This window comes from Phragmites australis, chromosome 14 (genome assembly GCF_958298935.1).
Source record: "Phragmites australis chromosome 14, lpPhrAust1.1, whole genome shotgun sequence".
Lineage (NCBI taxonomy): Eukaryota > Viridiplantae > Streptophyta > Magnoliopsida > Poales > Poaceae > Phragmites > Phragmites australis.
Window position 1 is genome coordinate 23450048 of NC_084934.1, and position 9473 is coordinate 23459520.

At 49.3% G+C, this 9473-nt stretch overlaps 1 protein-coding gene across 1 annotated transcript; it reads right to left on the reverse strand.

Moving 5' to 3' along the window:
* Positions 1–1795: 1795 nt before the first annotated feature.
* Positions 1796–4310, reverse strand: LOC133890813 (sugar transport protein MST6-like). The gene is made up of 2 exons (XM_062331380.1): positions 3958–4310; positions 1796–3505 (listed from the first exon to the last, which is right to left on the reverse strand). Exons 1-2 carry the CDS (start codon positions 4088–4090, stop codon positions 2049–2051), a joined length of 1590 nt encoding a protein of 529 aa, XP_062187364.1. The 5' UTR covers positions 4091–4310; the 3' UTR covers positions 1796–2048.
* Positions 4311–9473: the final 5163 nt, after the last annotated feature.

Here is a 9473-nt window from a genome sequence, read left to right on the forward strand (position 1 = left end):
TCGCTCGAAATCGCCATGCGATCTCGCATCGCAGGCTTGGCTCTACCTCTACCTCTAGCTGGGTCTGGTTGGTGCCGGCGGCCTCTTACGCTTTGGGGCCGTAACTGCTATAGCCTATAGGCTTCCCTCTTTTGATCCCTCTTTTCGCTTTCCCTGATCCCAGCACGGGAGAACTCACAAAATTTGGGATCGACTCAGCCTTGGATTTGGATAGAGTAGGGGCGCCACTGTGCTGGGCAACATGCGCCTTTTGGCGGAAAAGGAGGGGTGCCTTCACAGGAGTCCTCCCTCTCCTCACCTCGCATTGCTGTTGCTGCGATCGTCGAGCTGGCGGTGGCTTTGATTTGCTTGCTTTTAGTTACGTCTCACACGCCCGTCTTGTTTCTGCTTTTGTGATCTAGCAGCCGTCCTGCTGCTCTTCTCTCGTGGATAAGACGATTTGCTTTGCTCTTATTTAGACTGTTTCTTTTTTGAGCTAATACGGAGAAATATTTTGTGCAAACAACAAATGTTGTCCGTCCGATCCTCATAAAAAGTCTGTTGCGGTTGATCACACCATCTTAAGAGGTTATTTTATGATATTTCTTCAACGTATAGAGGTTTTCTGTAAATTAACCTCTCCACTGATGATATGTCGGGATCAACAATAGGCTTTAGATGTTGAGAAATGCTTTATTTAACATGAGCTGAGCAATTTTTTGACCAACAAAACCACTGCCTTGGTTTACACAATCTACTCCAAGATCACTCATGGCGCGTTCCCATTCTTTTTGTTCGGATGACGGAAATGGCTAGCTCAACAACGCCGAGCTTCCGCACGTTCTAGAAGAAATCAACCTTGCAAATTTGCCGACCAAAGTACTCTACTGCTAGTTGAGGCAATGGATAACGCATACACCTACTAGTACTACTTAACATGGTGTTTGATGGGCACAAAGTTGATGGGTTGGTGCACGGGTTGGCAGCATGCCTGCCGTGGGAGCGCGGCACCCTGGCCTCAGCTCAGGCCGGCGCGGCCGCGGCGACCCTTCACACATTCACAGCGCGCAGGCCGGTCGGTGACGCCGACGGCATCGTTATCCCATCCATCTGTAGCAGCGCTGCGTCAGAGACTAAACATGGCTTACGAATCCGAATCGTTGTTCTAGACGATCTCTCTCATAGATCGTCTTCAATTCTGCCCTGAAAAGATAAGATATCGTTTGTGAATTGTACCAGAAAGAAAACCCCAGGTTCCACGTGATGCGCTGCTGCTTACGTGATAGAAAAACAAGCTACGGGGTCCGCGAGATTCTTCGCCTAGTGGCACAACTTAAGCAGCTCCGTGACGACATGTTGCTGATTCTCAGAAAAGTTGATGTATTTTGCCTCATGAAAGCTCTCTATTCTCTTTTTTTTTTAAGACCAAAGCTTTCTATTCTTTTGGAGAAAAATTCTCCTATGCCGTTGCAATTTTTGAAAAATCAATCCCCTAAATATGTCGACTGGCATTTGGGTCCATTGCAATTCTTTTGAGAGAGTAGGGCGTATTACAACTATGCCATCGCATCGTTTTCCTGGCACATCGTCAGTCGACAAACACATTGGCATGCAGTGGTAGCCGAAAACATAAACCTATGAAATTGTTCTCACGTCTGAATGAACAGATTCTATTTGCAACATTTTGCGGTAATAGACCAAAATCGACGCTAGGTCGCTGAACATCTTGTGAAACCAATCAAATGTGGCGGCTTTAATTGGTGACATCTAAAAATCAGCAAGTCGCCATGAATCCATGCACACGGAGAATGCAGAGTTTTGCAACTTGCTTTCATATTCATGTATCATCCAAACCATGCCCCACATTGAGTATCCGGCACAAAGAGAATTTGGAAAAGAAGACAGGTGAAAGACTGGTTGACTGTTGTTCGTCATCATCCAGTTATCCTAACTACTGAGACACTTATAATACAGAGGATTCTTAAACCTTTTAATTTCCCGCTAAATTCGGAACAATAATGAGTATATTATTGGCGAACAGCGTCAGCAGCGACGTCCAGACGTCACGGCTAAATGGCGAGCTTGCCGGCCCCGATCTTGCCGTTACCGTTGGCGGCGGGCATCTCGACGTCGGCGCCGACGTGCACGTCCTCGTCGCGGACGAACCTGCCCCAGTACCAGTGCGACTTCCAGACGAGCACCATCTCCTCGATGGGCACGTTCTTGGTCTCGGGGAGGAACAGCGCGACGAAGATGGTCATGACGACGACCCAGGCGCCGAAGAAGAAGAAGAGGATGAACTTGAAGCGGCAGAGCATGGGGAGGAACGCCTGCGCGATGATGAAGGTGCAGAGCATGTTCACGGACACGTTGATGCTCTGCCCCGCCGACCTGATCTCCAGCGGGAAGATCTCGCTGGGCACCAGCCACCCGAGCGGCCCCCACGACCAGGCGAACCCGGCCACGTACGCGCAGATGAAGAACACCACGATCGCCGCGTACGCCTTGGGAATCTCCGCCACGCCGGAGAACCCGAACTTGGCGCCGATAAGGCTGCCGACCACGATTTGGCAGGCAAGCATCTGGGCGCCGCCCTGCAGGAACAGCTTGCGGCGGCCGAGGCGGTCCACGGTCACGATGGACACGAAGGTGGCGAAGACGTTGACGAGGCCCGTGATCACGGCGGACATGAGGGACGCGTCGTCCGCAAAACCGAGCGTCTTGAACAGCACCGGCGCGTAGAACATGATGACGTTGATGCCGGTGAGCTGCTGGAACATCGGGATGACGATGGCCATGGTGAGCTGCGGGCGGTACCGCGGCTGCAGGATGTTACTCCAGGGGTGGGCCACGAGCTTGGACTCCTCGCTAGCGGCCACCAGGTCGTTGTACTCTTCCTCCACGTCGTCCGTGCCGCGCACGCGCTTCAGCATGCGCTTGGCGGAGTCGGTGTGGCCGCGGTCGATGAGCGAGTTGGGGGTGTCCGGCAGGAAGAGCGCGCCCACGGCGATGATGGCCGCCGGCACCGCCGCCAGCGCGAGGCTCACGCGCCACCCCCACCCGCCCTTGATCTTGGCCGTGCCGTAGTTGATCAGGTTCGCGCACAGAATGCCGATCGTGATCATCAGCTGGAACCCGATATTGAGCATCCCGCGCAGACGCGCCGGCGCCATCTCTGACAGGTAAAGCGGAACCGACTGGTTGGCGAAGCCGACGCCGATGCCGAGGAGGACGCGGCCGAAGATGAGCATGAGAACATTCTTGGCGGCGCCGGTGAGGGCAGCGCCGATGAGGAAGGTGACGCCGCCACTGAACATTGACCACTTGCGCCCGGCCACGCGCGTCACGGTGGCGGCGAAGAAGGAGGCGACGAGCGCGGCGAGGTAGAGCGAGGAGGTGAACATGGTGAGCAGCTGGCTGTCGAACTTGCAGTACTGGTTGCTCTGGTTCCGCTCCGCCTCCTGCTCCTTGCGGTACACCGACGGGAAGAACTTCATCAGGAACGGGTTCATCGACGTCACGCCACCTGATCGAAGACAGCATTGAACAAAATCAGTTTCTTTTTCTTCTTTGCTACTGATTTTTCGTCAACGATTACTGTAGCTCTTTTTAGGAATGATCTTGGCTGATTTTTCTCATTAAATAACTATCGTTGCGAAACGAAAAAGAAAAGTTAAATTGAAAGATGGCCAGGTGATACATGGAAAGATTCTTCTTGGGTTTGCAAGAACCCGACAAAGGAAATAAAGAAACGGAGGGGAATATCGCAGGTTTGTTTGTATGTGTAAAACGACGCTCAAATCATGCGTCGAGTCTCCCGACATGACGGTAGGTGAACTGTGCCCGAGAAAATTCCCTGAATCGCAAGAACAGAGCATGCCAGATGCAAACAAAGAAAAAGGTGCATTTTTTTCTCTCTCTTTCTAATCATAACCATAAAAATAAAAAGATCACGAACTAACGAGGCGCGTGAGTTACCGGAGATGCCGATGTCATATCCGAAGATGAGGCCGCCGGTGGCGGCGACGATGCAGGCCAGGAGCACGAACATGGTGAGCTTGCCGGGGTAGTCCTTGCCCCCTCCCGTGCTCACCACCACGCCGCCGGCCATCGCTAACAGCCACCAGCACTACAACCACACCGCCCTCGGACGCTAATCAAACAACAATGAACAGCACAAATCTTCCACAAACACAAGCTCTCGCCTCACAAGATCGCAGGCTATGCTAAACTAAAGGGAAGCAGAGAGACAGAGAGAGATCGATGTGCTCGCGAGTGCCTTGGGAGCGTTTGCGAGGGCAGAGTCGAATGGGGAGTGTTGAAACGGGGGAGGAGCGGGCGAGAATTTATAGGCGGGAGAGGGCGTCGGCAAGGGAGACGGTTCGCGGAGGCTTGGACCGCAAAAACCGAGCCCAACGACCCGACGGTTCCTTCTTGTTTTTTTGGGTTTTTTTTTTCGGTTTGGCCCTTCATATTAATTGCGGCCGTGGATATATTATCTTTATCCAGCTGCTCTGTTGAGCTATTTGCAACCTTGGATAAAGATTTAAATTCGAAGAATTTTTTTCTCCAGGTGCTAAAGTTCCATGGTAGCTAGTAGCTACCGTATTGATCCTCTTTAAAAAATAAACGGCCTATTTTACACTCAGTGATTCACAAGATTTTAGACCATGAAAATTCACCGAAAATTTGGGATTTTACCAGTTTATGAGATGTTGGCCCACGCGATTCAAAGTTGGACTTCGCATCACGGTGATTGATTATAAAATGTTTGATAATATGTCTTTCACCGAACACCTGCACCCATGACTTCAACACCCAAGACATCATGGTCGAACAGTGTGTCTGCGACTGGCTTGGCCGGTCGGACAGCTAGCTCAGCTCATTAACGTAGTACGTGCGTGCACCTTCGTGCCAATCGCTGCACACACAAGAACGAGAAAGGAAGAAGAAGAAATCTCAAAGATCACGCCATAGTATTCTCTCTTGCGTGCTAGCAGTGTGTACTCCCAGAGTATATACTACTTGCTTAATTTAAATTTGATTATATATTATTTTATGAGATTTATATACTATTTTTTGAGATATTTATATTTTTTAATAAGTAAAATATAGAGTTATCGAAGTCTTTTTCTCATCCGTGTGCCTATATGTTGGGAATAACCGAACGAATTCTCCAAAGATATATATTTTTCTCGTCGGCCGGAGGTGTCATGTCACTAACCTCATCACTACTGTTCGAATTAAGCTCGGAGTCGGGCCCATAAAAAATCATCTCTAGCACCAAAAAAAAAAATTGACGAAAGCGAAACAGTCCTCAAGAGTCGGCCGTGGCGTGGCATCGCGGATGCAAACGTTACGATACTGTTGCTGCACTAGGCCGGAGAGTCAAAGGAGGCGTGCGACCGAGGCAGGCGCGGCTGGCCGGATCACACCGGCCGGTTGGGCACGCGCTTGAGCACGGGGGATGATGGATCGGTGCCGCCTGCCTGCAGAGCGGTCGACGTCGCTGCATCGCGAGAAGGACGTGCTCCATTTCTTCTGCTGCCGTTCCCGCTTGCGGGAGTAAAGCCCGAAACGCCGGTCGCCGTCCTCCTAGGCCTACCTAGTGCCTGCATATTGGAAGCTAGCGACCTCGAGTTTGGCCATGGGAGCTCGGCTGATGCGGCGAGCCTACACGCTGGCGATGCGTGTTCGTTTCTTGATTTCTCGCTGTAGCAGTTGCACTATTTCACGGTGGGGTTGCATCTATCTACATGGCTAGCTACATCGATATGCAGTGCGGTGCCCGGTATTATTGGATCGTTGCCAGGAGGAGACACAACTGCAAACGGGTGTGCCTTTTGATCTTTTCTGATACAAACAGTAATACTGCCTCAACTCAATAGGTACTGCTTGCAATGCGGAAGCCTGCAAAAGCACATGGCATGGACTCATTGCACGGAGCTAGCTAGCTTGTCTCTCCAAGCTTGCTTGCTGGTCAAAGCAATATGAGTCGGCCAGGCGGAGGCCTGCTGCTTCCTACTACCTTTGCGACGCTGGTCCCCCGTCCCTCCCTTCTAGCTTGCAAGGATCGATGGGACTGGAGGCCAACCGGAGGCAGGCATGCGATTCGAGTCAACGATCGACTGAGATACGCGAACGAGACCGCCAAGCAGGAAGCAAGAGGGAGCATGCGAGCGTCACCGCGACGACGAGAGCCAGCAGACGGGTCCAGCGCTGAGGTCAAGCCGAAGACGTGTGTGTGTTTGTCTGTGTATGTAGCTCCCTCCGTATGTGCGAGTCAATGTCAATGCAGGTCGACCAATCGGGTCACCTACTGTTGCTAGGATATGACCCATTGAGATGCTGCTAGTCGGCTGGCAAAGAACCCAACAAAAAAAAAACGGTGAGGCGTGGCTTCTGACTTGTGAGACTTGGTGGGGGTATGCAAGAAAATTATATGGGATTCTCTATAGAAAGGTTTCTGTGAGATTTTGATGTACGTCGTTCGTTCTGAATCTAACGGTCTGATTGAACACATATGAAAGAAGTAGAGAACACGTATCACATGAAGATAGAGATCTTTCTGTGAGACTCATAGCATTGACCGTATGGGGAAAATGGGCCCCTACACGTGGCCTCCTATGAAAAGTCATCTATTACTGCTCCTATACTACGGTCCACAGATCAACGTCGAAGTCCAAAAATATTCAGACTAGTAGTAGAGCAGGCATATGCATTTTGCATGGGTGCATCCCCCGGCTTGCCTGCAGGGCTGTGCACTTTTCGTTCTGCGTGCGCCTACCGTGTAAGCACAATATTGTATATACCGCTAGTGTGCACTGACCAGAGTCCAAAGCAATCTGCAAGCAGCTCTAAATTAGTCCTTAAAAACTGAACTGCTCGAAAGTAGATGAACAATGTGACGGTAAGCCCGGGCCATGATCTAAAACCCCGATCTTTATGACGTGGAAAGCTCGGCGCTATATTCTCGTCGATCAACCGGCAAAACTCTCTGTTCCTTTTGAGACCGAGCTATCGTTTTGTATTGTCCCTATGTAGGGCTCGACCAGACCCAATCCGCTGGGATGTTTACAGTTTACTCCATATTCCTATCAGTCGATCAACTGCTTGCATGCATGGACCAGACCTATCTATCGGAGAATGTAATTTTCTTCCTTGAGCAGAAGTTTTTCGAGGTCAATGGGGAACTCATCGATCGACCGGCCGGCAGGTCTAAGAACTACCTCAACAGTTAAGACTGCCATTCGTCACAGTCCCATTCAATCAGCTGGTAAAGCACATTGAGCCAGGACGTGCGTCTCTCTTTCACTCATGCATGTCGCTGCAACCAAAGGCCTGAACGTTGTGACTTCACTCTAAATGACATCTAATCTGTGATCGACGCTCAAGATTGAATCTTGATTTCACTGGAGCTCAACGTTTTTCAGTTAGTTATGTAATATCTTTTGGTTTTGTAACTAGCTTAATGTTTTCCGTTTAATTATATAATATTTCCTAATTAGTTATGTAATATTTTTAGGTTTAAAATAAAATCACGGTAACTTCAAAAGGACGAAGTCAAATAATCCTGATCCAGTGATCCCTCAACGCCAGCCAATATACATGTCAAGCAGATTCGTTTTTCATCACATTTCACATCAAGGAGCGGCCCTCGCCACTAATCGAGTCGACATGCGCAAAACGGATGTCCAGAATTAAAATTTCCATCGTTCTTAGTAGTAGATTATTACAGCACAGTTAGTAGTTGAGTTTGTGCGGGCTATATTTTGCGGTTCAGTCCTCCCAAAATGTTTTCTTAATGCAATCCGGGTCCTAATCAAATACATATTAATCCGGTCTACATTCCTTGACGAGGACATACATTTGTAAAAACAATTCACCAACTAGTGTACTCGACTTGTGCGAGACGGCCGGGTCACTCTTTGGAGATGGAGTACAAATTTGCGGGCTATATTTTGTTGTTGAGTCGTTTCCAGATGGTAATGCCATCCTAGTCATATACAATCAGGGGCAAATTCCGGTCTACAATCTTTTGAGAATGACGTGCATCTGTAATCCATCTTTGGAGTTGGAGTACACATTTTCTATTTTCTCAATACCATTTACTTATCTCATCTATCACTTTTTCAGACGGGTGATTGAGGGTTTCAGTACTAAATTGACCCGCGGATAGAATCACAGGTCGGAGGAACAACTGGGAGTAATATCGATGTGTTCTAGCTGTCGGTAGAGGATTTGATTTCGTATTTGACTTGTACTGTTTTTCATTTCCTAAGGCATGCTAGTTGAAGCGCCGGTACACCACTATAGGTATCATATATGCTATCATTCATTCGGTCAACATGTTTATTATGATTGTTATGAAATGGTCGATGTACGAGTCAATGGTCCGAATAGAATCATAAAACAAAAACACGGTACATGAAAGCTATTATGCCAATAACAATAATATAGTACTATGAAGAAAGATAGTAACATAACACCATAAAACTAATAATGATGTAGCTACGTACAGGTTACGTCCCCTCTCAGGGACAAGGCCCCTGGTCGCATCCGTCCTCAGGGCCCTACGCCTCCTCACTCTCACCTGATTAGCTGAAGACATCAGGGGGTCCAGTGGAATGACCTGCCACTCAGGCCATCTAGCGGGCGGTGGAGTGGTGTACTTATCCTGGGAGGGTTGTGTCCTCGGGAGTGGCACGCTAGGTAGCTACGACACACTGAGCTCGTCGCTCTGTTCGAAGATGAAGTTGTACCTAGGGACCTGAGTAATATCCCTGCTAAGTAGCTGCATGTAGCTACCCTATGCCTCAACCTCTCAGAGATTATCGATCTCTGCACATGGAACAACGAAAAAAAATATGTTAGCATCGATAAACTGTGACATACATAATAATTTGTTATGTATGAAGTGAGTGTCGTACCTGAGCCGGGGACGCGGGAACTCGAAGGATCTAGATCCGCGGAGGAAGGGTGTGTTGCCCCACTCGTGGCTTAGAAGCGGTCACCGCCACTAGTGAAGGGTGGTCTAGACATTGTGACGTTGTAGTGAGGGTCACCGGCACTAGAGAATGAAAGCCGACGCAACATGCCACTATACTGGGGGTGTCGATAAAGGATTGCCTCGCCATAATAGGGGTCGAAGAGGAAGTTGGGGTCAAAGACATCCTTGATAGCTCGGCGACGAAGGTCAGGCGTATCGGTGGGTGTAGCAGCTCGGTGAACGTGGCATACGGGCGTGCCAGAAGATGAGACGATGCTCGTGGTCCCTAGTAACATCTGAGGATAAACTGCAGGTCATTGATTGAAAGACCTTCGCCACGTTCCGGATAATCCAGCCAAACACCGCGCTCATCTCAACCCTGGGGACCTCGCCACCACTATCGAGCCACAGCTTCAACGCATGTGCCTTGGTATCAATCTGGTGTAGTATGTCCCTCTGCAAAAGAAAGCTTCGTTTAATTACACAATTTTTTTTACAATCTATT